General features: G+C 54.1%; 9 protein-coding genes across 9 annotated transcripts; 4 read left to right on the forward strand and 5 right to left on the reverse strand.

The window, feature by feature from the left end:
• Positions 1-6: 6 nt before the first annotated feature.
• On the reverse strand, positions 7-3,055 carry EV422DRAFT_619011 (uncharacterized protein). The gene is made up of 7 exons (XM_053074052.1): positions 2,456-3,055; positions 1,858-2,382; positions 1,573-1,781; positions 1,233-1,510; positions 795-964; positions 530-728; positions 7-464 (listed from the first exon to the last, which is right to left on the reverse strand). Exons 1-7 carry the CDS (start codon positions 3,015-3,017, stop codon positions 209-211), a joined length of 2,199 nt encoding a protein of 732 aa, XP_052926847.1. The 5' UTR covers positions 3,018-3,055; the 3' UTR covers positions 7-208.
• Positions 3,056-4,080: 1,025 nt separating this feature from the next.
• On the forward strand, positions 4,081-4,398 carry EV422DRAFT_505356 (uncharacterized protein; the record flags this gene model as incomplete). The annotated part of the gene is made up of 1 exon (XM_053068485.1): positions 4,081-4,398. One exon carries the CDS (start codon positions 4,081-4,083, stop codon positions 4,396-4,398), a length of 318 nt encoding a protein of 105 aa, XP_052926848.1.
• A 127-nt stretch (positions 4,399-4,525) lies between these two features.
• Positions 4,526-6,861, forward strand: EV422DRAFT_403025 (SHQ1 protein-domain-containing protein). The gene is made up of 10 exons (XM_053066963.1): positions 4,526-4,583; positions 4,708-4,851; positions 4,931-4,998; positions 5,066-5,379; positions 5,439-5,485; positions 5,555-5,733; positions 5,800-6,026; positions 6,094-6,242; positions 6,305-6,549; positions 6,618-6,861. The coding sequence occupies exons 2-10, from the start codon at positions 4,777-4,779 to the stop codon at positions 6,766-6,768; spliced, it is 1,455 nt and encodes a 484-aa protein (XP_052926849.1). The 5' UTR covers positions 4,526-4,583; positions 4,708-4,776; the 3' UTR covers positions 6,769-6,861.
• EV422DRAFT_524413 (P-loop containing nucleoside triphosphate hydrolase protein) lies at positions 6,527-8,316 on the reverse strand. Its single transcript, XM_053069982.1, has 6 exons — positions 8,008-8,316; positions 7,684-7,790; positions 7,542-7,613; positions 7,341-7,477; positions 7,178-7,261; positions 6,527-7,118 (listed from the first exon to the last, which is right to left on the reverse strand). The coding sequence occupies exons 1-6, from the start codon at positions 8,175-8,177 to the stop codon at positions 6,954-6,956; spliced, it is 735 nt and encodes a 244-aa protein (XP_052926850.1). The 5' UTR covers positions 8,178-8,316; the 3' UTR covers positions 6,527-6,953.
• A 42-nt stretch (positions 8,317-8,358) lies between these two features.
• EV422DRAFT_524414 (uncharacterized protein) lies at positions 8,359-9,140 on the forward strand. The gene is made up of 2 exons (XM_053069983.1): positions 8,359-9,045; positions 9,119-9,140. Exon 1 carries the CDS (start codon positions 8,428-8,430, stop codon positions 8,695-8,697), a length of 270 nt encoding a protein of 89 aa, XP_052926851.1. The 5' UTR covers positions 8,359-8,427; the 3' UTR covers positions 8,698-9,045; positions 9,119-9,140.
• On the reverse strand, positions 9,025-12,387 carry EV422DRAFT_524419 (uncharacterized protein). The gene is made up of 14 exons (XM_053069984.1): positions 12,152-12,387; positions 11,999-12,076; positions 11,750-11,935; positions 11,597-11,674; positions 11,416-11,515; positions 11,226-11,325; positions 10,895-11,149; positions 10,725-10,823; positions 10,510-10,651; positions 10,144-10,433; positions 9,951-10,068; positions 9,761-9,871; positions 9,541-9,669; positions 9,025-9,472 (listed from the first exon to the last, which is right to left on the reverse strand). The coding sequence occupies exons 1-14, from the start codon at positions 12,293-12,295 to the stop codon at positions 9,404-9,406; spliced, it is 1,899 nt and encodes a 632-aa protein (XP_052926852.1). The 5' UTR covers positions 12,296-12,387; the 3' UTR covers positions 9,025-9,403.
• Positions 12,388-12,547: 160 nt separating this feature from the next.
• Positions 12,548-14,653, reverse strand: EV422DRAFT_524420 (glycosyl hydrolase family 76-domain-containing protein). The gene is made up of 2 exons (XM_053069985.1): positions 14,033-14,653; positions 12,548-13,817 (listed from the first exon to the last, which is right to left on the reverse strand). Exons 1-2 carry the CDS (start codon positions 14,460-14,462, stop codon positions 12,832-12,834), a joined length of 1,416 nt encoding a protein of 471 aa, XP_052926853.1. The 5' UTR covers positions 14,463-14,653; the 3' UTR covers positions 12,548-12,831.
• Positions 14,654-14,917: 264 nt separating this feature from the next.
• EV422DRAFT_403200 (uncharacterized protein) lies at positions 14,918-16,378 on the forward strand. Its single transcript, XM_053066964.1, has 4 exons — positions 14,918-15,576; positions 15,661-15,913; positions 15,986-16,025; positions 16,112-16,378. Exons 1-4 carry the CDS (start codon positions 15,038-15,040, stop codon positions 16,336-16,338), a joined length of 1,059 nt encoding a protein of 352 aa, XP_052926854.1. The 5' UTR covers positions 14,918-15,037; the 3' UTR covers positions 16,339-16,378.
• Positions 16,379-16,701: 323 nt separating this feature from the next.
• On the reverse strand, positions 16,702-22,262 carry EV422DRAFT_524421 (uncharacterized protein). The gene is made up of 3 exons (XM_053069986.1): positions 17,707-22,262; positions 17,458-17,630; positions 16,702-17,377 (listed from the first exon to the last, which is right to left on the reverse strand). The coding sequence occupies exons 1-3, from the start codon at positions 21,931-21,933 to the stop codon at positions 16,993-16,995; spliced, it is 4,785 nt and encodes a 1,594-aa protein (XP_052926855.1). The 5' UTR covers positions 21,934-22,262; the 3' UTR covers positions 16,702-16,992.
• Positions 22,263-24,346: the final 2,084 nt, after the last annotated feature.

A 24,346-nucleotide genomic window follows, 5' to 3' on the forward strand; every position in this document is an offset into this window, starting at 1 on the left:
AATGGCTACAAGTTGCCTTCATCGGCGACGCCTCAGGCAGAGGTACAATGATGTGGATGGCAGATAACCACCACGGAAAATGGGATGGGGTGAAATCTAGACTACCGGTTACGGGAGAATGCGTCTGATCTGCGGCCATTGCCAAACACCACCGAACGCACAATCGAGAGGAAATTCTTGGTGCTCAGGACGTCCCAATTGTGCACTCTCATCCGTAGTCGTAGTGGTCGTCTTCCAGGAATCTCAAATGGTGTCCAGTCTTGGTTGATACATTCGGGATTGGGGCAACCACCAATCCATGGACGTATTCCATTCTTCCCTTTCTAGCTTGCCATGGCCGAGATGACAGCCGCTGTAGGATGTTTTTCTTCACACGGCCGTGGCAGTCGGGACACACGGACGACGTTCGATACTCATCCAGCAAGTAGCATGGAATGCTGTTTCTTGCAAAGAGTGTGCGGAATCTGATTTCCATGATGAGTTAGCATAATAGAATACATAGTAGATACCACCAATCATGGTCACTCACCCCTTGGTCTTCGATGACTCCTGAAAGCGCATCGTTTTCCCAGCATCGCTCCAATCACCCAAGATGACCGAAAAATTCTTTCCATACCGGCGTCGCATGTTCTTAATGAGCTTGCTCTCAGACTTTTGCCGCAGTGAGAACGCCTTGAACCTGCGAGCGACGTGAATCTCATCCTGGTAAAACTCATCCAGGGCGGGATCTGGGATATGGATGGATGTCAGCCCATGTATTACTAAATTTGAAGACAGCGCATAATACATCATACCTGCATGTATGTGATCCACAATGAACGCTGAGAACGCCTCGATGTTCATGCTCTTGTGCGATGGAATATGTGATTCCATCTCAGCAATGCCGGCATTGATCTTTCGCTCTCTCATGTCTCTTTGAAAGTACCGAGACTTTGTCTCGACCGCCCGTTGATTGGATGTGTATCTGGTTGAGGTGGTGCATTGTGAGAACGCTGCAACGGAATGTCGCCGCAATGGGGATGGTGGGCGGAGACGGGGGGATGGTGGGCGGAGACGGGGGGATGGTGGGCGGAGACGGGGGGATGGTGGGCGGAGACGGGGGGCTGGGGGGCGGAGATGGGGGGCTGGGGGGCGGAGACGGGGGGCTGGGGGGCGGAGACGGGGGGCTGGGGGGCGGAGACCGGGGGGGGGTAGCAGGGACAGCAGGGCAGTAGTAATCAACTGAAACGTACCGAAATGGCCGCTCCTTCTTGATGTCTCGACAGAACAAGAGGTAATGCTTGCCCGGATCAATGCTGATGATGTTTGGAGCCTCCCGTAGTTTGGCGATGTGGTGCTCAAAATACAGCTGCTTGACTTCTTCCTGCATTTGGGCTTTGCTGCGCTTCCGGGCGCCATGGCCGTACTTGAGCCCTGGCTTCTTGAAGTGGATGGTAGCGGAATACCCGTTTGTGCTGATTGACCCATCAAATTTGAGACCAAGCTTCTTTCGATGCTTGAAGACCTTGTCCTACAATCTGTCATTCAGCAAAGTAATCAGATTGAAATAAGCGCAGAAGGATACAAACTTACATTGATGTTGAGAAACTGCCCCCACAGCTCCCGCTTGCGTTGATCGGTGAGTTTCCCCATGCAATGGTGGCTCAAGCCCAGGATATGAGTGGCTAGGATCTTCGTGTCGATCCTAACAGATGACTTGATTTGAGATTTGCGTAGCGGGATCACTGAAAACAGCCGCATTCCACAGTGCTCATAGAGGCGTGAGAGCTCACAATAGGCACCTGTGACGAGGCAGGTGCGGAGCAAGATTAGACAAAAGAGGAAGCTGGGGGGGGGGGGGGAAATATACTAACTCACCTAAATATGGCATTGCATCCACCGCAAGGCTGTACGCAAGCGGTTCATCCTGGGGAGGAAACAGAGCCCATAACTTGTCGAGGACGGTCCGCTCAAGTCGTGTGAGGCGCGCAAACTCTTCTTCGGTTGGAAACTCTTCAAACGTCGCATACTTTTTAAACTGACGGACACGCTGATAATAGTGTCGCCGCTGCACTCGGTTGACTCCAGCTCTACGGAGATGCAGTACGACTTGCTTCAAACCAAGCCTTTCATTGACGTAGCGCAGAAACATTTGCATGAAATGCTCTTGTACGTTAACTTTGAGGTTTGTGAAGATGCTCGTAGCCGTGTACGCTGCGGTCTGTTGGCAATACCGCATGCGGATGGGGGCAAATCCGTGAACATCACAGTAGTCTTGAACCCATGGATGCAACTGTTGCGCGATGACCGGATTGCCGTTGTAGCCTGGATTGTTTAGCAGCTCAAATATCACACTGATGTGTTTGTCGGTGATGTCCGGGAAATCGTGTAGAGGATGATCAGCTGTGGTGGGGGGCAGACGTAGCAGTCAGGACATTGGTTTATGGGAAATATACAGTGTACCTCAAAAACTCACCAAGGTAGTACTTGAGAAAAAAGCTGGTGTGGCGCGCAAGGATGTGAACATTGCCGATGAATGTTGTCAGGCGCTCCCTTTGCTCCCTTTGAACTTGATTATGGATGATTCGGTGAAGCGAAACCTTGGTGCTGGCATGTGTTTGCGGGCGGGGTCGTTGAACTGGTGGTGGTGGCGGGGGCTCAAGCACCAGGGATCCACCCGGTGTGCTGGGAAAAAGGAAAGGGATGGGAGCGCGGAGGTTCAACGGGCGCTGCAGACCCCTGTCCGCGGGTGAAAGCCCTCGCTGCGGCAGCTGCTGCTGCTGCCCGTCTTCATCGCCGGAGCTCTCACCGGAACTCTCGCTAACCATGTCTGCAATTGCTTGGGGCAAGTGGCGTTGGACAGACGGTGGGAATTCAAATCGCGGGGGTGGTTGCAATGGTGTCTGCACAGCGGTTGGCAGACGTATGGGCAACCGCGGGGTAACCGGAGCAACCTTCCTCCTCTTCCGCCGTGGTGTGGTAGCTCCGGTAAAGATGCCACACCACAGGTGCCCCTGGAGCGCCTGGTGTGATGGCATGATGGCCGTGCTGTGCCTTAAGTCAGCCGAGACGGGTGGTGATTGCCGTGATAGCTGTGGGTCAAGGAACTCACGTCAATGCTGTGGTAATGAGGCTGAGAACGGTGAGGAATTGCGGTTGTTACCTGGTGGCGGTTGAAGGTGAAACCGGGGATGCTTACTGCTCACAATTGCGTTGGGAAGGAAGGGGGTTGGGAAGGAAGGTTGGTGGGAAGGAAGGGTGGTATGTAATTGGGAGTGAGGATCCCCACGTTTTTTACACGCGTGTAAAGGTAGCTTCCTGGTGAGCTGTGTGAATTCAAAAGTGATCTGTTTTAGTGTTTTCTCCCGAGTGCTACTGTCAGCAACGACAATACTGCGGAAGGCAGCCAAATCATCGTCAGAAGGCTGGTACTTAGCTGGTCTTCCTGTTGGCTTCTTCGATTGATAGGCGGTTGGTGCAGTGGCACTCTCGTTCGCAAACCTCTCAATAGTGTTCCTCACAGTATTCCTGTGAACGTGCTCCTGCCTTGCAATTTCAGATGTCGTCTTGCCTGCTATATGGAGGGCAACTATGGCTGCCCTTTTTTGTGGTGTGAGAGGTTTCCCCATAGCTGAGGTGGTGAAGATGTTGGCGTGCATTTCGCCATCACGGCTTCGTCGCTGGCTTCAATACTCAAGCTTGCGGCTCCAAAACGCGCGGTGCGCTTTGTGAAACGGTCATTGAAATCCATATGGGGTGCACACAGCTTTTTGTCCACTGACTGTACATGTACAGGTATTGCAGATGATTGCGGGACTTTTTTTTTGAGAAGGAAGCGCCTTTGGCAGTGCAGAGAATGCAAGCTACTCGGCACACCTTCCCGAAGACCCTGTTGTGGAACTCGTTACTTTATTCCCCTTCACACATACCACTCGTTTTATAGACATTTGATCGGACGGTCTGCACACACACACAACCAGCTCTCTATCTGCAGAGAAGAAAAGGGGGAGGGGTACGGTAGCTATAAAAAGGAAGCTGTGGTTGAAACTGGTTGTTTACAACACTCCCTCTCAGACTACAGATCGTCGCACCCCGGAGGAGATGGAGGCGGAGAGAAACCGTCTCTCATCGTTGAAGGCCCAGCGACTGCGAGAGAAGGAAATAGCGACGATAAGGGCTGTGGCGGAGAAAGCTCGAAGGAAGGGCGAAAAGGCGTTAGCCGCAAGAGAGCTGGCCAGCCGAAAGGCAGAGGCAACGGCCCGCATGAAAGAGAAGCGAGTGGCAAGGAATCACGGTGTTCTCGCATCTCGCTTGAACATGGGCGCGACGACAACAGCAGCGGTCTTCGAGTCATTCTTGCGAGACGATGTCATCCCTAGAATGGAGCAAAATGGAGCAAAACCCTCGAGCCTGCGTTAATGAGGAGTATAGTTTTGTTGCGCACATCTCGTGGAGGCTGCCCCTATGCCGGGCTGCCTCAACACTCGAAGAAAATTTAACAGCACTGGGAGTTGAACTCTTGACCCATGCGTCCACAAGCCAAGCTTCTCCAACCACACCAAGTACCATTGTTGAGTTTGTGGATATCAGGGGGAGTGTACAGTGTATGTATTTGTTGTCGTGAAAACGGCTGCATGGCCTTCTGGCACTACTGTCAGAATCGCGGACCGCGTCTGCCGAATGTGAGCGCTGAGGCTCCCAACTGGAAGACTTGAAGCCTTTCTCCAGTAGCTCGAAAAACGAATTTGACATTCCCTACGGGCGACGAGGAGACGAGGCAACTATACAGTCAGCGCAATGTTGACTCCAGCCTTCACAATCTCGCAGGACGATGAGTTCGTCACCGTGGTCTTGAAGTGTCCGTATGTCAAGGTACCTCCTACGAATTTTTATAAAGAATTCTTGCTTCCCTCCATATGAGTCTAAGCAATTGGCTGACTGAAGCCCTTAGGCACAAGATGTCGAGTTCTATATCAGTGACACCGAGTTCAAGTTTTATATCAGCCCGTACTTCTTGCGGTGAGCCCTGCAAAGTCTCACATTTTTCGCCCTGCCGCAATTCGGTTCTTATATTACGACCTTACAGGTTGAACCTCCCGGCGTCGGTAGTGGAGAACGGGCGTGAAACAGCAGCGTATGATGTTGACAAAGGCGAAGTCACTGTCAAAATACCCAAAGCGACGCCCGGGGAGCACTTCCCAGACCTGGATCTTCTGACGAAGTTATTAGCGCCGAAGGGACCGTTGCCGCCTGGACTGGGAGAGGGGACGGGGATAAGTGGTGGTCAAGCGGCGTCGGTCTCAACGAACGATGCGCCGAGATCGTTGATTCAGGTGGTTGGGGATATACCTGCAAGTGATCAGGATGGGGATGCGATGGATGAAGGGGATGAAGAAGATGGTAAATGCGAAGGCTTCTTTATGCAAACGCCGATCGGTGGCTCACGCTTGAACCTCCAGGTCAGAACTATCATTGGGACTTGCCACAAACGTTGCCAATAGAACCGGTAAGGCTCACCTTTTGTTCAGTGAACACTGAGATCCTGCAACGTATCGGCTCACATCCTGATGAATAGGAACTGCGGATCACAAATCGCTATGGCTTCAACAACGCGTACAGCGGGATAGGGGATCACATCCGGGAGATTGCCCAGGAAATCATACAGATCAGCAATGTGGACGAGTCCACCGCTCAGTCTCGAAGGGAGGAGCGTATTGCGCAAGAGGATCTGAAATTCGATGAAGAGCATTACATGTGCGTTGGACGGCTGTTCGTGGGATGCGCAATCAGTGCCAAAGCGTTTCTAATGTATGATCTTAGAGCAGACTATCTCAATAAGGACGAGATCGACCCTCTGATTCAATTCAAACCGGAATCATGGAAAGTTCTGAAAAGGATACAGACCCAACGACGACTCGCGGAGGCGGCCAAAGTCGAGACCGCCAATGTCGGTTCAATCCCTTCGAGTGATCCGTCGTTGACCGAGAAGTGGCTCGCTTTCAGCGAGCAGGAGCAGGAACAAATGCGGAACCTACCGAATAAAGAATGTACGTAGCCGTTGCCTCCCCCCTCCCCTCCCCCCTGGTTCAAACACCAATCTCACATCCTCAACAGATCTGCTCGACGATGAGCGCGCAGCATATTTGGGGTTGGTGGATCTCGTCTTTGCATACAGCTACAACCATCGGACAACAGAGGGGGAGAACACGGTCGAGTCCCCGTGGACTATCGCAATCTTGAGCGCCACACTCTCGTCCTTCGAGGCAAGCATCTTTCATCCGCAAATCGCATCGTGCGAGTGATTAATGCTTGAACCTTCAATCAGACATTTGGCACCCTCCGGGAAACCTTAATAGCGTCCGTCCGCCGCTCTCTGGCGTTCCCACTGTACCGGTCCTTCGCGCTAGCCACGCGATGCATTGAGGACACGGCAGCGATGTTCAAATTGGGCAAACGGGCTCTGTTGAAAGCCGTTTTGCAGATCCAATCGTTGGTGGGCTCTGATGACAGGATGTATATCTTGCGAAAGATATGGATCGATGACTACGCCGTGTGGATTCAGCAGGCGAGGTGAGTCTCTGCGTGTGTCCTCAATCTGTATACGTGAAAGGAACGAATCTGACAACTTCCGTGGGCAGCGAGCGGAAGATTCAGTCGTTGGCCAGCGAGCTGAATCACATTAGCCTTAAGAAAGACGAAATAGGATGGGATCTCGAAAAGTTAGAGCAACTTGCAAACGATATGCCCCCCGAAGATGCAGACCCTGAAGGGCCTCAAATGATGCTGTAAGCCGTCAAAAGCGCATTCCAGCGATCGCTGGATTCTCAGGCGGCGCACCAAATCCGGAACTTATTCCACAAAACGAACATCATATGTCCACTCGGATTCTCTCATCGCTTCATGTATTTAGACGCCGCTGAATCAACGTCGATGGGTTCCCTACCGCCCATGCACGTTGTTCGTTCTATCGCTCGTCAGTATTCCAAAATTGGCGCTCCCACTTCCTCTATACATGGAATGGTGCATTTCAGGTCAAAGGCCTTTGCCAGCACGATTTTAAATATCTTCTGCACGTTTATCGAATGTGATGTAGAGCAAAAGATCAGTGGTGCTTTCATTGCTTTTGCGAATCTCCGTGCCTGTGCGGGGCAAATATTAGAATTGGGGTGACTCTGAGTTGGAACCGACATAAGCTTACCTGCTTGGTGATCTCTTCCTGCTCCTCCCTTGGAAACGCCGCGAATTGATCATATTTCGTCCCGACCAGAAACGGGATGGCCGTCTATATGTCAGGACAGGGTCAACATCCACACCAGCCATCACTGTTCAGGACATATTGACCGCAATGCATCAGAACTAACCTTATTGAACCCCCTCGCTTGCCTATACCATTCCTTGATGCTATTCAGCGTGGACTTCCGTGACAGGTCAAACATAAACAGGATCGCTACAGCGTCGTTACACACCAGAGGCAACATGTTGACGAACTCCCGTTGCCCTGCATGAAAACCAGTTCCAGGAGCTGTGTTGTCGGCTTTTCAAGACAGCTCACATCCACGCACCTCCCAAATCCCAGATACTGAACGTGATTTCCGTATTCCGGATAGATATCGTCTTTTCCATGAAATTCACCCCTTGATGACATTGGCGACGATTTTCAGCGAATGTTGGCATGAAGGTAACACACAAAAATATCGTGCATACCTAATGTTTGTATGTAGTCTTCGTCAAAGCTTCCCTCCACGTATTTCACCATCATACTCGTTTTTCCAATCTGGCTGTCTCCGACCATCCCGACTTTGATAACCACACTAGATGGAGAAGAACGCGCTCAGCAACTTGTACAGCGTAGTCGGGCGTCGCTCAGCCACCATTGCTTGCGCTCAAACTTTTTCGAACGAGACATTTGGGCGGGCAGTCCAAGCGATATCCTTCACTTGAAGACTATCGAAATGGCAGTATGCTCCAGGAGTGCTGTGTCGAAGCGTGCCGGCCGCGACATTCAAGTAAGGCCTTACGGTGACCTACCTATTCTTCCGCGGAGTGGTGTCCGAAGATGACCCGGTCCCGGGTGCGGCCGTATTCATCGTTGCGCCGCGAGCGAAGGTAGAGTGGTGAGAATAGAAAGCAGATGGTCGTTGTAGGCGGTATCTTTCTACGGTGGGAAGTTGGCGGCGGATATCTCGTAAGTAGTCCATAAACGGAGACCTTCAAGTTCAACGGGAGAAGCGAACGACGCGTGCGACAAACGCGTGAGGAAGTTCGCAAAGAAGAAGCAGCGTTTTCCTTATTCTCATAAAACTATCTTGTGATTAGTCACGTGGCTGGCAGTCGTAGCTTCTCAACGCTGCCTCCGGCGCCCAGCACAAGCGAGAGCGTCGTCGACGCAATCGAGCCAATCCTCCTAGCACTCCCACCTACAACAAACCGAGAGGAAGTGTTGCTACCATGTTGTTCTCTGCCGCCCTCCGACCAGCGGCCCGTCGCACCGTCGCTTCCCGTGCCGTACAGCGTCGCTTCGCTTCCCAGGGCCACCCCGCTAACTCCTCCGTCTTTGCCCGCGACAACTTCGCAAAGTACGTGCCGGACGTCAAAATCTCCCCCGAGACCACCCTCGGAGAGCTGTGGGAGAAGTGTTACGTCAAGTACCGCTACAGGCTCCTGTACCCCATTGCCGCTTGGGTTGGATTCCTCTACTACCAATTCTGGGTACCGTAAGTATCTTTTTCGGGACTTTCCGGGTGCAGGCAGAACGGTCGCAATTGGGGGAAGTGGGATATACCAAAGGGTCGAACGAAATGCGCTGGAGGAGGGGGACACCGAAATCAAATGGACTTTACTGTGTCAACCCAGAATGGCCTATAGGACGATCGGCTGAGTGATGGGTGCGGACCTTGTTTGAAATCTTGATGCCCTGACCGCCGCTTTCGCAAATCTCTTCCCGGCCTCTAGTTACACTCCCGCCTCTGAGAAGAAGAAGCTGAAGGCCAGGGAAGACTACCTCGCCGGTCTCGAATACCACGCCGTTTAAACGACCACCCGCATCAACATGAATATGAACTGATGGTATGTACAAATGCGATGATGTTCTCCATGGAAATTTGAGTGTCGGCAGACACTGATGCTTGAGTATTTACAGGTCACGTCTTCCGTGAAGGTGGCACCCGGATAAGGCAGATATTCCCCCAGGGCGGAAGTCTGTCAATACGAAGACTGGACTTCCCACCTTCCCATACTTCCTTTATCCGTTATCCGCCTTCTACTTGATGTCTCTTAAAAAAATGGATATCTGTTGGAGATACGTTTGCTCGTTGTTGCCGACATCGCGGGGCCCGTGTTCCGGGATGAGAGATCGGAATCCGTGGGGCCGGAAAGAGATACGTTGAGGACGAAGCCGTCGTGCCGGAATAGGGCGGGGACGCTGTCATGCGGAAGCCTCCACCACTCCCTCATTCCGGAGCAGTCCCAAAAAGTCGTTTTGCCGCTGATGGATCTGCGCAAAGGTTCCCGGGCATGAGCACATTGGGGAAAATGAAGATGGAGGCAGCCAAAGAAGCTTACCTCTTTCGTGATGGCGTCCGCACGCCGAGCTTGGATGTCCACGGTCTTACGCAACCGCCCGACTTCTTCTTTATATTCTTTGGCACGACCTTTAATGCTCTGCACTTTTGTTTTGAAGAGCTGTTGTGACTGTTCATCACAGGGGAAGGGAAGTGTCAGACCTTGGGAACTTTCTGCTTGACAAGTCCCAGCATTAGATCTCTGGAATCAGAAGTTTTACCCGCTGAAGCAAGTCCTCCAGTTCTCTCGTTTTGTCCTCCCAGTCCTGTTTCTCCTTCACGGCGAGCTCGAGCTTCTGTGATAATGTTTGCTTTTCACGTGTCCATGTGCTCTGTTGCGGAAGGAAATATTTCCATCAGTAGTTGTTCGACAAGGGTATGCTTCATTGTAATGAATGTGCGAGTACTCACTTTCGCTCGCTCGGAGCGCGTGACGTAGGCTTCGCGCTCTTCCGCCGACAACGCCGTCGCTTGATCGAGTTCGGCCTGTAAGGATTGCAGTGCGCTCTCGGCTTTCTGCAGATCTGATCTGAAGGACAAAAAAAAATGTCTCAATGTTCTTGATCCATCTCACTAAACATCATGCAGGGCCGACAAGCGTTACCTCAACCGCTCTACCTCCCTCCTCTCCCTCTCCCCCACCGCCCCAGCTTCAGCAGCCTGTCCCTCAGCCTCCTTCAGCTCCCTGCTCACCCGCTCCACCTCCCGATTTGCCTTCTCCAGCGCCGCGGCAGCATCCGCCGCGGATTTGGCCAAAGATTCGTTATGGGATTGGAGAGCACGGTTAGACGATTTGAGTGTGGACAGCTCGTTTTGGAGGTCCCGGCGGGAGAGCGTGTGTTGGGATTCGAGGTGGGCGAGGTGCTCTTTAAGGGTTGTTAGGTCGGATTGGAGCTGTTGATGAGAGTTCCGTGATGAGGAGTATTTCGGGGTAGGAAGAGAAGAAGGGCACAGCTACGAGACCGCTTACATGGTCCCGTTCGGCTTCTACTTGAGCTTTCTTGCCCCACTCTTCTTCCCTCGCCAGTCGGCATTTCTCCAGGGCGTCCTTCTCTGCGTCCGCAAGACGATGGCGGAAGGACTGTAGTGATTCTGCCGCCGATTTGTTTTGGCTGGATAACATTTGCCACGTCAAATTTGTTATTGGCCGCTTGAGATGTTGACGGTAACACTCCATTTGCCCACCTTTCGAAGTCCGTTAGCTTCACTTTGAGATCAGCGATCGCATTCTCGTACTGATTCCGTTCTTTGAGCGCCGCAAGGTTCATATCGCTAACCTTGACCCTACACTCATCACAAAGCAGTCAGCTCGACAGTCCAACCCCCACATCCCCAGCCACCCCCAAGAAACGCACTTATAAACATGCACCCCCTCCTCGCCCAAACTTTTAACCCGCTCAACCTCCTTCCTCAGCTCATTATTCCCCTCCGTAACAGCATCCAAGCTCCGCCGGGCCTGATCGAGCTCGTTGCTGAGCGCGGTGACCCGTGCGGCCAGGGCGTCTTTTTCGGATTGGAGCGCCTTGCCGTAGGAAGTTTCGTCGAGGAGTTTGCGGGTGTGGAGGCGGGTGGTTTGGTCCAAGGTCAGTTGGAGCTTTTCTTTGCTTGCGCTGCCGTGGTGGGGGGAAAGAATTCAGGATATGGGCGTATTCGCACTCTGGGTAATGATACACGTCCCCCCCTCACCGGAGTTCCTCAAGTTCAGGTAGCAGGCTCGCCACCTTCAGCTGCAAATCCGCGTTGTGGCGTTGGAGCTCGCGCATTCGTCGGGTATCTCCCGCAGAGTCTTCACACGTGAATGAAACGGTGGTATCAGCCAAATCATCCAAGTTGCAGAACTGCCCACCCCGCCCCGCAAATACATGCTGATACACACCCAAAGTCTGCCGAAGCTCCAACGTGCGCGCCTCCAGAGCCGCCAGCTCGTCCTGGTACAAATTCTCCATCTCTTTGAGTTTCGAGCTCGTCTGCGCTCGCTGTATGATGCAAAGTGATGTGTGAGATCTCTGTCCGGCTGCCCCCTGTTGATCTGGAAGCATCATGCTCCTTGCGCTTACCTCCCGATCGATATCCGCCTTGGCCAACTCATGATCCCGCCTTAACGCATAGTACAGCGATCGATACTTCTCCGTCTCCTATACATCCGTAGATCCCATCAATAACCGCCAACCCCCACAACCCCGCACAACCCCTCCCACCCCCCTCCCCACCTTCTCAATCTCCCTCCAAGCCTTTACCCTCCTCGCCTCCACCTCCCGCACCGTCCTCAACCGCACCAGTTCCAGATCCTTCGGGTTGGGAATCTTGGCCCGCGCCGCTTCGAGTTCTTTGCGGTTCTGCTCGAGTTGGGTGTGGAAGTGCGTTGCGAGGTCGGTTGTTTGGGTTTCAAGGACTGCCTGGAGGGGGGGTTAGGGGAGTGGATGTAGGGGGAAGGAGGGGATGATGAGGGAAGTACGCACTTTTTCTTTTGCGATGATGTCGAATTCTGTTGTGAGGTCGGCTTGGCGTTCTTGGAGGCGTTCATGGTTCAGTTTTAACTAAACACAAGCGGCACTATGAAACACACAATTTCATGCTTTTCTCCAAATTTGGAAAACTCGTCAAGAACTTACGGTATCGAAATTCTCTTTGAAAGCCTCATTCTCGCTCCGTAACGTCTCCACAAGGTCCAAGGCCACTCTGAGCTTCTCGAGGACGGACGCGGAGACTTCGGCGTCGGCTTCCGATTCGGGGGGTGGTGGTGGTGGGGACGGCATGGTGTGCGTGATGGAGGGAGGGGGATAAGCTGGGATTGACGTGGAGGGGTTGTAACTTACTGGAGGTTGATGAATCTGGTGTTTTTTTGGAGGTCGGAAAATGACTGCGGAAAGAAGGGCGCGTCACCCACGCGTTTCTGTCAGTTCGCTGTCAATCTGCCGTCTCGCAGCTCTCCCATCTGCAGCTCGTACAAGACAGCCTTTTACGGCTCGCCAAAGACATATACCAACCCCACAGCATAAGCATGAGAATCCTGTAAAAAGGTGTCCTTTTGGCACTCCCTAATCAACACATGAGATATATATACAAAGGCTCAATTCAAAAAATTGTGCATACGCGGGATGGGGAGAAATGGAAAGAGTCAAGAAGACGAGAGAAAAAAAAGTCTATAGAGATTCGTCCCATCTATACGGTCCGTCCGTCAGTCATGTCCAGTCTTACGCCGATATCATATCATACGAAGAAGGGGGAAGAAGAGACGAAACAAACATCAAAATCTACTGGTAGCGTCCAGAGTTCTCCAAATGTCAGATTTTCAGAGGGATCCGAGCACGACGACACCGACAGCAGCGAGGACCATCGATCCACCAGCGACGATGGTGGACGAGTCTGATGTCGGCTTGCTCGTGGTCGAACCGGCGTTGCTGCCACCAGCCGCGGGAGTGGCTCCGCTTGCTGGGGCGGCACCCGTGCCCGTCGAGGAGAGGCCTCCAGCGGCAGCAGCGGGCGCAACGGTCGCACCGTGGATGGCGGAGGCGGCGAGGAGGAGCTCGGTGGTGGGGTATTGGTCGTAAGCGCCGGCAACAGGCGCCGTGGCGGTGATCCACTGCCTGCTGCACATCCAGGTGTCATCGCAATTCTTGACGGCGGACGTGAGCGTGTTGTCGATGATGGTCTGGATGGAGGTCTTGAGGGCTGCGTCGGTGGTGACGGTGTAGAGAATACCCAATCCCTTGGCGAGTTGTGGGAGGTAGACGACGTTGTCACGGGTGCAGGTGTGGACGGCGCATGGCGTTTCAGCGAGGATGCCGTTGGTTTGGTACTTGGCGATGGCAGCTTTGGCGATGTTGGCTGCGTCGTCTAGGTAGGACTGTACTTTTGTGGCCTTGTACATGTAGGCCAATCCGCTGATGAGGGTTCCCCCTGTGTAGGAGAAGTCCAAGGTATTGACGACACAGGTGGTAGCTTCCATTCCGTCGCGAACAACCCAGTCGGTACCGACGATCTGCGATGTCTTCATCCAGTTGTAGGCATTGGAGGCCCAGGTCAGGTAGGTTTGGTTGTTTGTCGCCACGGCCAAACGGGCACCAAGGACAATAGCTTCTGCGTTGGTGATAGCAGACTTGTAGTCCTTGCCCTTGGCAGCGTTTCTGTCACGAGACCAGTAAACACCTCCTCCGCACAGGGGGTCCCATTGCTCCCACATCTCTTGCATAGTCAGTTCTGCGATGCTCAAGAAGGTCTTTCCGTTGCTGTTCGGTGTTGTCGCAGAGAGACCATACGAGTCGGTTGCCGACATCACTGGAAGAAGGGAAAGGGATGAGCGAAGCGATGGTTAGTTGGGTGCATGCACTCGAGAAAGAAGCAGTACGATCAACGATCAACCATCGACAACCATCAACAACCATCAGCGTGAGCGTGGAGCGGATGATTGAACGATAGGAAGTTGGATTTGCGGTGGGCAGGAGCGTAGCTCGCTCCGCTCGGTCTCCCTCGCCATCAATCAATGTACTCACTTGCAATAGCCCACCAAGCGATATCGTCATTCCACTTTCCCCTTAATTTCTCTTGGATTGTGCGCATGGAACCACCGAGTAAATCCCCAGTTGAGCCAAAGCTAGCCTCGCTGATAGCCTCGCCCACCACCTGATCCTGACTCTTGTCGCCGTTCATAGCGGAGTTTCTGAAAGCGGCATCCCACATGATCCCACTTGCGTACCAAGAGATGGTGTTTTGGTCGAAAGCACCCTCGACGCCAGCGGTGTTTCCAAAGCTGGTCTTTTTCGCGCCTGCCTTGTAGAGGTCAACGAGCTTCTGCATGGCGGCATGAGTAGCTGCGCCGAGAGCAGCTTTATCCTGAACATTGAGGTTCGCAGCTGAAGCACCACCCGCAGCGGTGACAGCGAGGGCGGCAGCGGCCCAGAGAGTGGAGCGAATGAGGACCATTGTTGGATGCGGTCTGATGTGATGGCGAGTGTAACAAGTAAAGGAAGGGTGGGAATATGTATAGGGGGCGGGAGGGGGGATGGGGTTACCTGCCGTCTAGTAGTACAGTAATGTGCCAGTGGCCTGCCCGTCTATTCTAGTCTATGCATATGGTTTGTCCAATACGTGGGAACCGCAGGCGGATATTTTTGGGCCGTTTGGGAGGGGAGCTAATTGTGGGGGGGTGCCGCCGCCCTTTTGGTTTGCGACATTGGAGTCTGGACACCCGGTGAAACGCGCACGCGACAGAGCCAGGACTCAGGAGTGAGAAGGGATGCAGAGGGGATTCGAGCGCCACACATGCATTGATCATTTTATTATCTTGCCCATAATCATTACGTACAGTAAATTAATGAGTATGTCCAACCTCCCATGCTACATAACACCTTGTTAACCTTAAGTTCCCCTCACGCGCCGGAAGTCACGCCAGGTCCACCTGCCAGCCAGCAAGCAACACCTGGGGAGATTGGCACTCGATCTTGTCAACCTGTTCAGCATCACCCAGACTATACCCTTCTTTGCTCACACTGCCTAGTATGCAACTGCCTGGTATGCGCGGTGTCGTCTCGCCGCTTCTCTCCTTCCACTCAAGAAATGCCGCTGGACGGACGTGTCGTCCTTCAAGGAGAGCGAAATCGACGACTACGACGACGACGACATCCGGCGGCGAGTTTGTCAAGATTGTGGAAGTCGGCCCACGCGACGGTTTGCAAAACGAAAAGACCATCATCCCATCATCCACCAAAATCGAATTCATCAACAAACTCTCCTCCACCGGCCTCCCCGTCATCGAATCAACCTCCTTCGTATCTCCGAAATGGGTACCTCAAATGGGAGACGCCACCGCTGTTCTCAAGGGAATCAAACAGAGGGAGGGTGTCTGGTACCCGGCACTGACGCCGAATTTGAAGGGATTAGAGGGAGCGATTGCGTCCGGGGTGAAAGAAGTCGCCATCTTTGGAGCTGCCAGTGAGAGCTTTAGTAAGAAGAATATCAACTGCTCGATTGAGGAGAGTTTGAAGCGGTTTGAGGATGTTGTTGCTAAAGCAAAGGAAAACGGAATCAAGATCAGGGGGTGGGTCTCTGAAAGAGGGCTCAAACATAATATCTAGTGTACTGTGTTGTTTCCTACGTGCTCACTGATCGCGCCACCCAACAGGTACGTGTCGACAGTAGTAGGCTGCCCCTACGAAGGCCCCATCGCTCCCGAAAAAGTCGCACAGGTATCCCGCCGCATGTACGACATGGGCTGCTACGAAATATCCCTCGGCGACACGATCGGAGTTGGCACCCCCGGCAAGTTCAGCACCATGCTCAAGCATGTGAAGCAGGTCGTCCCCGTTGAAAGTCTGGCGGTGCATTGTCATGATACGTATGGGCAGGCGTTGGCGAATATCCTGGTTTCTTTGCAGGTAGGGGATCTCGGGAATCGCTTTTCGGATTGAACATGGGGTGGGACTCACCATGGCAATCTTTGTTTGCAGCATGGAGTACGCGTAGTGGATAGCTCGGTCGCGGGTCTAGGTACGTTTCTCATTCCTGCATCATACCCCCCTCAACCCCTGTCACTATTACTAAACACTCACATCTCCTCCTCCCCTATCTCACAGGCGGCTGCCCCTATGCCCACGGCGCAACCGGCAACGTCGCCACAGAAGACGTCCTCTACATGCTCCACGGCCTCGGCTACACCACGGGTGTTGACCTCCCCGCCGTCGTCTCGGTTGGGAACTGGATTTCTGAACAGTTGGGCAGGAAAAATGCTTCCCGTGTTGCAGCTGCTATGACCCGACCTGCGAGTAGGGAGAACGCGGAGAAGGCGGCGGCCAAGTTGTGAGGCCTGGCAGGGTCGATGTGTGTGTGTGTGTGTGTGTTGTTTACATCTGATTTTGCGTCGCTTGCTTGATACCCTCCGCTTACCGCACGTAGATAGTGCAACCGAGATGAGATAGATAGATTCCACAGAGATAGGGGTGAGACATGTGGGGCTGGTTGGTATGGGCGTTGAGTGCCAATGATACTGCTACCGCAATGGTCGAGTACCTAGATCCGATAAGTTGTACGGTTGGCCAACCCAGAGATTGCGACGGCTTGCTTTTTTTTCCGTCAATATCGAGTCGAGTAGTCAACGGATTGCGGGACATACAAAAGTCGAAAATCCACCGTCCTCCCACCATATCAAGCAACCACCAGAGCGTTATCAGACAAATAAACAAGCAATATATTCATTCAGACCGCACACAAAAAACAACAGAACAACGCATTCAAAACCCAACAACGGGCAAGCGCTCGAGAAGAGGGGTTAGGATCCAAAACAGGACACCCCATTGATAAATGAAAAAAAAAAGAGGCCGAAAAAGAACGAGTTGAATATAGATACAGATAAACAAGACCGCAACGGATGTTGGGGTTCATGCTATGATGTGTGGTGTGAAAGAAAGATGTAGCAAGTGGATGATGCGTATGTTGAGTGGTCGAGGAGTGGGTGAGGTTATGCTGATGTCGATGCACTGACAAGCTCTGAGAGATCGGCCTTGTCCGCCCACTTCTTGACGGTGGCCTCGTCGCGTTTGTCTGATGGGAAGAAGGCGGATATCTGTATTGGTTCCGGGTGGGCTTCGTCCGTGGCCAATACTCGGGCCATCAGGGCATCGGAGCCTTCTGCCGCCTTGATGTCTTTCAACACTGCCGCGAGAATTTGCGTTGCTGGGGGCTTGATAGATTTGGATTCGATGATTGGCTCCGAGAACTTGAGAATATCCCATAGTGTGATAACCCCATCGGAGATCAACCGACCCAGCAGATCCCCGAGGTTGGTGAAGTGCGATGGAATATCGATCTGGACATCCTCGGCAAACTCGACATGCCCCGGTAGACTAGAGAAGGCAAGACAAAGAAGAATGCGTGAGCAAACAATCCCTCGTATATCAAGGCCATATCCCGCATGTATACTTACATCGCCTTGATCTGCTCCTGTGTAACGATTCCGTCCTTGTTCAGACTCGATACGAGTTTCCGTGTCTTCTTGATCACGTCAGGCTTTTTGTCCCACGTGGCGTTCAGAAGTTGGTCAACGAAAACGTCGTGGTGTGCGGGGGCATCAATGTCCTTCAGTGACAGCACGACCTCCTAAAAGTGACAACGAACGAGGCAGAAGTCAATAACTGCCGACCGCGAGAAAAGGGAATGTGAGTCTACAACATACCTTCACATCACCCAAACCAACCCATTCGTCCACGATTCCCTTATGCTTCTTGGCAGCTGCGTCCTTCGATATTGCCTTTTTAGGGGCATCCTCACGCTTGGGGCTCATAGAAGTGGGCGTCGACGTGTTGGATGGTGCAAGTGGCGGTTTGCGGCCTTCATCGACAGACTTCTTGCGCTCGTCCATCAAAACACCGAACATGTTCGACGCGGTGGTCAACGAATTGTCGGAGGAGCTCTGCGCACGGTTCAAGGCAGCGCCAGCGTCATCCTTCTTCTTATTTCCCCAACCCATCGCACCCTTGCCAAATCCAGGGCCTCCACCGGGCCCAAGCATCAACGGAATGCCCGCCGCACTCTTCATCTTCCCAAAGTTTGCAAGCTCCCGTGGATTCGCAACGTTGTTCGACGAGTTCGTGCGACTCGGTCCCTGACCAACAGTGTTCCAGCCATCTGGTCCAGCTTGGCCACCCTTCGGGCCCGAACTTCCTCGCCCGTCGCCGCGACGATCTCGGTACTGGTCGCCCCCACGACCGCCACCACGACCTCCCGAACCACGAGAGGACGCCTGTCGATCCCGAGCAGCTGCTTCATCAGCCGCGGCTTTCCTCTCAGCGTCGGCGCGGATCTCGGCGATCGTTTTGGGACCCGTGGGCTCGTTACGTCCCTTCCAGCCCTCCTTGCGAAGGTCGATCAGGTCCATCAACATGAACCGGATACGAGACGAGAGTTTTTGGTTCACCGAGAGCTCGGTAATCCGCTCGAAGTAGGCAGCCATGTGGGCATGCGCGTCCATGTGCTCAAGACGGGGACCGATAGTGGACAGAAGCTTGCATAGGGACTCGACCTCTTCCTCCTCTGGGTCAGTCACGTTCTTACACAGCTGTCCGAGGCACGCGTGCATGATTTTTTCCGTAATCAGGCCCTTGATAAAGAGTTCTCCAATGAAGGAGATATTGCCGAGTACACGACGCTTGAGCTTTTGTCGTTCGTAGTCTTCCTCAGCGATATTCCGCTTCTCTTCATCTGTCATGGTAGCTAGGCGAGTCCGGGCTTCACGTCGTTGTTCCGTAAGCTTATCCTCTGCCTCGGACCATTTCGCACCCTTTTCAAATTCGCTCTGACACCGGCTCAGTAAGACACGTCGGAAGGTATTCGTCTTTGGCGTGGCGTCAATCCATGTTTCAATATTGGGCAACTCGTTTGACATGCGTTGGCACAACATAGCATACATGGAACCGAAGTTGGGTTCGTCCAGGGCTTTCTCAAAAATGAGATCGATGACCCCGCGGAGAAGGGGTTCATTTTGCATGCCGACGTGTAGAATTTGCCCGCAAATGGATTCGAACTTTTCGATCGTGAGCTTGTTCAGTAATCCTTTTGTCTTCTTCATTATTTGATCGAACTGGAGCTTGGCAGCGTCCTCGCCCTCGGCTTTCGTAGGGTTCTTCTTCAACGTCGCCGGTGTCCACGCATTCTCGGATTTCACAATCGGAGCCACGGGTTCTAGGTTCATATCGGCAACCGTGTCTGCGCGACCAAATCCAGGTCGTCCACCGCCCACACTATTGCGCGGTCCTCGGCTGCCGCGACTGTCCCTCCCTCCCGAATCGCGCTGCCCTCCCGGGGTTTCCTTGAAGGAAACCTGGCGTGAGATCGATCCGCGAGCGGATTGGGACGACTGGCGGGTCATGCGCGCGTTCATAGGTGGGGCCACGCCGCTCATAACCCCCATGACGCCGGACACGCCCATGTGCCGCTGAGCCATGCTCTGTGCAAATCGGTCTTCACTGGTTTTGCCCGTAGGCCCATTGCTTGAACGGCCGATGTCAGACGTTGATCCTTGACGAGACAGGGGGCGCGATCCGGGGCCCTTGGAGTCCCTCCGATCGTTGCGCGGTGCGGTGCCCGCCGAGTCGAAGATCGAGTCCAGACTGCCGAGCCCCTCTGGCTTCTTCTTGATAAGGGGTTGGAACGACATCAAAAAGTCACGGTCATAAACGTATGGCTGACCGGGTTCCTTGACTGGGCTCTTCACTTCCGGGGGGTAGGTGAGTCCCTCGAAGGTTTCCAAGCGGATCATCTTGGGTTTTTCTGCTTTCGAAACCGGTGTCTTCACGGGACCGTCTGCGGACGGTGCGGCTACTGACTTCTTCGAGGGTGCCGGGCTTTCCGGAATTTCGCCTTCTTCCAAGCTGCTCTCCTTTTCTTTGGGTTCGGGGCTTGTGACCGTAGCTGGGACCTTCGCAGGCTTGTCCCCTTTGACGTCAGCGTCCGCTGTTGCCTTAGGGGCAGCTGGTGTCTTCCCAGCGTCAGCTTTCGCGGTGACAACGGACTCCTTCTGCGGTGCAACGACCGAGGGTGCAGTTTCCATTTCGGGTTTGATCTCGGCAACTGGTTTGGGTGTGTCCACGACCGAAGGTACATGCGCAATGGTCTTCTTGTCTTCGATCGCTACTTCAGTTGCTTTGGGTGCTTCCTCCTTCTTGGTCGGAACGGAAGGAACGGAAGGCGTTGGTTTTTTGTCCGTTGACACAACCGCCGGTTCCGCCTTATCCGCAACTACCTTGTCCGCAACTACCTTCTCCGCAACAGCCGGCTTCTCCTCGGCCTTCACAACGGGCTTGGAAGCTGCCTTCTCGGCGGGCTTGAGCTGTTCGACAGGCTTTTCCGCAGGTGCTGGGATGGGCTTTACGACAGGTTTCTCTGCAACCTTCGGTGTTTCAACCACTACAGGAGCGGCTTTGGGTTGCACAGGCTCCGCTTCCTTCGCAGGTTTGGGGGCTGCCTCTGCGACGGCGGGCTTCTCAGCGACCTTTGGGTTCTCGATAGCAGGAGCCGCGACTTCCTTGGCTACCGGTGCCTCTTTCGTGGTTTTGACAGACGCCTCCGTTGCCTTCGCAACCGATACCTCATCTTGCTTCGATGGAGCGGAAACAGCAGCCGGTCCGTCCGCGTGGGCCTTTGGCGCAGAGACGCTCGACACCGACGCAACAGACGCACCTTGGGATAAGACGACCGACTCGCCGGTCTCCGGATTTTTTAAGGTGATCGGAGTGCGTTTGACGGGGGCAGGCGCCGAAGGTGTGGCTGCCGGTGGAGCTGCAGTCGCTGGCGCGGGCGTTGCTGTCGGTGGTGCGCTGATGGTCGGTCTAGTTGTAACCGTAGCCGATGAGCTCTTTGGAAGATCTAACGCTTTGCCGTCCGGCGTTTTGAGAGAGATGGCGGCTCTCGGCTTAGGCTTCGCTGGTGTGGCCTGCTGAACGGCGCCACCTTGCTGAGACGACTGGTTCAGGATTGGTGGGCCAGTGTACCGATTCGAAGTCGGGGGCGCGCCGCTCTGTGGCTGCATGCCTTGAACCATATACCCTTGTTGAGGGTACTGTTGAAACGCATACATGTTGGCGTATTCCGGCGAGTAGTACTGAGGCATATAAAACATATGCTGTGGAGAACCCATGGACGTGGGGGCCATCGGTTGTACTCCCTGTGGCATTGACATGCCAAGGGGCATCCCTTGGTTGCGCGGGTTCCTTCCTTGGTACCCGGGCATTGGGGGCGGCCTCATGGAATTGCCGTGCTGGGGTTGCACGTTTCGCGCGTATGCGTGCTGCTGGGCTTGCGCCCATTGGTGCTGGTTGGTGCCTTGATAGTGGTTAGGCGGCGCGTGATGTCCCTGGCTGACATTGGTTGGCGGGTGGGGTAGCCCCGCATGGTGAACGGACGCCGTCCCAGTCTGCGCCGCCGGATGCGGTGTTGGGGTATCTGCGAGCGGTGCAGGTATTGTGTGGGTGGCTTCGGAAACAGCGGCGGGGGTACTCGCGACGGTGGTTGGTGGTACTTGTTTTATTGATGGGGGTGCGGACATTGTCCTTGGTATCGCTGCCTGAGGCGCCAAGTTTCGGACGGCTGCCGGTATGGGGGTCGGTTGGGCCGTTATCGGTCCGGCAACCGAGGGTGTTGGCAGTGCCGCAGGAGAAACCGACACTTCCGGCGCAGCCGGTGCCTCTGCAATTGCCGTCGCGTCGGTAGTCGTCGCGGCATCTGAAGGCAGCGGGGCAGCGGTTGCCTCGTCGAAGGAGCCGAAGCTCGGCTTCTTATTCTGAGGCCCCGCAGAGGCCGATTGTTGCAGTTTCCGAAGGGCTGCACCCTTGAATTGAACACCCGTATCGGGACTAGCCGCCGATTGTCTGCTTGAGGGAGGAGAACGAACAACGTGAGCAACCATCAACAATCAGGATATCATCAACCCTGAAACTATCAGCGATCATCAACCATCAACCAATCAAGTTGGTTGATTGGTAAGATGGTTCGATCGATGCATGAGTGAGGGGAATCTTGAGCGCGCAATGTGGTGCTCGCTTCGCTCGCAAACAATCTGACGCTCGCTGAGGCTCGCTAAGAGCCGTAGTTAGGGGAGTATTGTGACTTTGACGAAGAGGTTCGCTCGCTTCGCTGCGGTCTCCCAGGCTGAACCAGCCTCGGTTCGCTCAACAAACGGCTCCGCTCGGTAAACCCTCGGCTCGCAGCTCACCTTGCATTAGCGTCCTTCTTTTGCTGCCCTTTGTTCCCACCGGCGCCGCCCTTTCCCTTTTGATGCGTTCCCCGTGGAGCGTTCGCGTTATCCCCATTAGGCGCTTTTGGGGGCATCGAAACGCTATGCACTGGCGCACCTTTTTGCGGTCCATTGACCGTCCCCAGTGCCGCCGCCCAACTCAGTGGCTTGGTTGCGGTGGTCGGTCTTGGCTGCTCCCCATTGGCGACCGGAGTAGCTTCTGTCGCTGCTATAGTGGTGGGAGTATGAGTATTAGAGAGTGCGGGAGAAGTGACTTTGGTGGTGGAATGGGGTGCTGTTTCAGCGACTGATCGAGTGGATGCCGCTGACGAGGGACGGCGTTGGGATTGTACCGGGTCACTTGCAGGCACAGCACCTTTGGGCCCGTCCTTGGCAGCAGAAGGTATTTGCTTGGCTTTGTGGCCGGTATTCTTCTTATGGTTGCCCGCAGTGCTGCCTCCGAAGCCACTCTGATCCGTTCCTGTCCGTTCGGGTTTAGGCGGGCGTTGCTGTTGCTGCTGCTGCTGCTGTGCCGGCTGCTGCTGTGCGGCAGGAGCAGGCGGCTGCTGAGGGTTCGGTGGCGGCACCGAAGCCTTCTTGGCCGCACCCGAGGAAGCACGCTGTGCCCAGGTTGTTGTCGTGGTCATGATGATGTGGGTGGTGGGAGGGGGAGGCGGGTCGATTGTGTCCGCAACACCCGTAGTGGGACTGCGACGTGAAGTAAGACTCTTGACGAAGCCCAAGGAGAGGATGGGGTACGTTACGATCCGGTGCGGGCTTGTTGTGAAGGTGGGGACGGTGTGCCTACGGCGGCTACCGCTGTGCGAGTGGGTGAGGGAGGGTTGGATCCCGTTGTCGAACGAGGGTTCCAAGAGGGCGGGGGCCGACTTGCGTTGGGGGGTCTTGCCGAGACCGAGAGGGCAAACAGAAAAACAAAAACCGCGAGGGGGAGTCACCACCACCGGCTGCCCACTCAGCGACGAGGCCGACGAGGAGGCGGACGAAGAGGCGGAACGCGAGCGGAACAGTGGGTTGCCCATTTGAAATGATTGATGTGCTGTATGAGGGGAAAGGGGCGGTGGCTTGCGTGTGTCGAACAGGGAATTAACGCGTGCGTGGGCAAGCCATCATGATGATGATGAGAGAAAGAAAAGAGAAGTAAGACACGTGAATATGACTCATTGCACAATTAAAATGTGAGATATAGATGATCAAGCTCCTCACGTGAAGACGCGGTGTCCGAATGAACTGCGCAGTAGTCGGAGAAGGATTCAAGGAGCGGAAGAACGGAAGGAAGAAACCTGTCAATCGCACAAATTGTTGGAAGATGTGTCAGTTGACCCAACAGAAGCAATCACATAATCTCAGGAGTCGCCTTTGCATTGCCCGCCGCCGCAGTTGACGGCGTCCGTAGCAATGGTGGCGGACAGTATCACATATAAGATGGCAGTTGGGAGGCAGGTCGCCCCGACGAAGCCTTTGGCAAACGTCTCTTGTTCATCATCGTAACCATCCTTTGCCTAGCTGAGATGCGCTCGCTTTTCTCGCACACATCGCTACCAGTAGACCACGGTTGAGCTCAATCAAGCTCCCTCGGCACTCTATAGACGCTTTTTCAGAAGTAAGTCACCTGTTGGTTTGAAAAACGGATTGATTGGCGATTGTGGCGGTAATGGCGGTTACGATACGGCAACGATGTGGAAGAGGGAAAAAGGGAAGCAGGCGGAGGGGGTGGATTCCTCCACGGGGTATAAATACTGGAAATCTAGTGCACTGGGGAGTACGCCATCCCGGGCCTAATTCCCTCGAGCTTCTTAATACACAAGTTCGCCTCTCTTCGAAAAACTTAAGATCCGCCCCCGAATTCCCGTTCAAAGTCCCATTTCCCGAACATCGCTTCATTACATCTCAATCGCTAGTGAGGCGTAAAGGAGACCTGGCCCGGTGCGGGAGGACTTCTTTGTTCTCCTCGCCGCCCCATCAAATGGCTGAGTTGTTTACATCGATGTTGCGCAAAACCCGCTCAATTGCGTCAGTGCGAGAGAGAGCGAGAGAGAAAAAACGATCCAGGCCAGTGTGCATTCGC

This window comes from Fimicolochytrium jonesii, assembly GCF_025526975.1.
Source record: "Fimicolochytrium jonesii strain JEL569 chromosome Unknown EV422scaffold_7, whole genome shotgun sequence".
Classification (NCBI taxonomy): Eukaryota; Fungi; Chytridiomycota; class Chytridiomycetes; order Spizellomycetales; family Powellomycetaceae; genus Fimicolochytrium; species Fimicolochytrium jonesii.

Coding starts and splice junctions, on each gene's coding strand:
- EV422DRAFT_524421 (XM_053069986.1), bottom strand. CDS start 21,933: ATGGTTGCTCACGTTGTTCGTTCTCCTCCCTCAAGCAGACAATCGGCG. Junction 17,631..17,706: donor TTGGTTTGGGTGATGTGAAG/GTATGTTGTAGA, acceptor TGTCACTTTTAG/GAGGTCGTGCTGTCACTGAA. Junction 17,378..17,457: donor CAGGAGCAGATCAAGGCGAT/GTAAGTATACAT, acceptor TGCCTTCTCTAG/TCTACCGGGGCATGTCGAGT.
- EV422DRAFT_403025 (XM_053066963.1), top strand. CDS start 4,777: ATGTTGACTCCAGCCTTCACAATCTCGCAGGACGATGAGTTCGTCACC. Junction 4,999..5,065: donor ATCAGCCCGTACTTCTTGCG/GTGAGCCCTGCA, acceptor ACGACCTTACAG/GTTGAACCTCCCGGCGTCGG. Junction 5,380..5,438: donor TGAAGGGGATGAAGAAGATG/GTAAATGCGAAG, acceptor TTGAACCTCCAG/GTCAGAACTATCATTGGGAC.
- EV422DRAFT_524414 (XM_053069983.1), top strand. CDS start 8,428: ATGTTGTTCTCTGCCGCCCTCCGACCAGCGGCCCGTCGCACCGTCGCT.
- EV422DRAFT_524420 (XM_053069985.1), bottom strand. CDS start 14,462: ATGGTCCTCATTCGCTCCACTCTCTGGGCCGCTGCCGCCCTCGCTGTC. Junction 13,818..14,032: donor CGCTTGGTGGGCTATTGCAA/GTGAGTACATTG, acceptor CCCTTCTTCCAG/TGATGTCGGCAACCGACTCG.
- EV422DRAFT_524413 (XM_053069982.1), bottom strand. CDS start 8,177: ATGGACTACTTACGAGATATCCGCCGCCAACTTCCCACCGTAGAAAGA. Junction 7,791..8,007: donor ACCACTCCGCGGAAGAATAG/GTAGGTCACCGT, acceptor TTCTCCATCTAG/TGTGGTTATCAAAGTCGGGA. Junction 7,262..7,340: donor AAGCGAGGGGGTTCAATAAG/GTTAGTTCTGAT, acceptor CCTGACATATAG/ACGGCCATCCCGTTTCTGGT.
- EV422DRAFT_403200 (XM_053066964.1), top strand. CDS start 15,038: ATGCAACTGCCTGGTATGCGCGGTGTCGTCTCGCCGCTTCTCTCCTTC. Junction 15,914..15,985: donor ATATCCTGGTTTCTTTGCAG/GTAGGGGATCTC, acceptor CTTTGTTTGCAG/CATGGAGTACGCGTAGTGGA. Junction 16,026..16,111: donor TAGCTCGGTCGCGGGTCTAG/GTACGTTTCTCA, acceptor CCTATCTCACAG/GCGGCTGCCCCTATGCCCAC.
- EV422DRAFT_524419 (XM_053069984.1), bottom strand. CDS start 12,295: ATGCCGTCCCCACCACCACCACCCCCCGAATCGGAAGCCGACGCCGAA. Junction 11,150..11,225: donor CCTGAACTTGAGGAACTCCG/GTGAGGGGGGGA, acceptor CCACCACGGCAG/CGCAAGCAAAGAAAAGCTCC. Junction 9,872..9,950: donor CGCGCTCCGAGCGAGCGAAA/GTGAGTACTCGC, acceptor CTTCCGCAACAG/AGCACATGGACACGTGAAAA.
- EV422DRAFT_619011 (XM_053074052.1), bottom strand. CDS start 3,017: ATGCCATCACACCAGGCGCTCCAGGGGCACCTGTGGTGTGGCATCTTT. Junction 1,511..1,572: donor GGCAGTTTCTCAACATCAAT/GTAAGTTTGTAT, acceptor GACAGATTGTAG/GACAAGGTCTTCAAGCATCG. Junction 965..1,232: donor AAGAAGGAGCGGCCATTTCG/GTACGTTTCAGT, acceptor CACCTCAACCAG/ATACACATCCAATCAACGGG.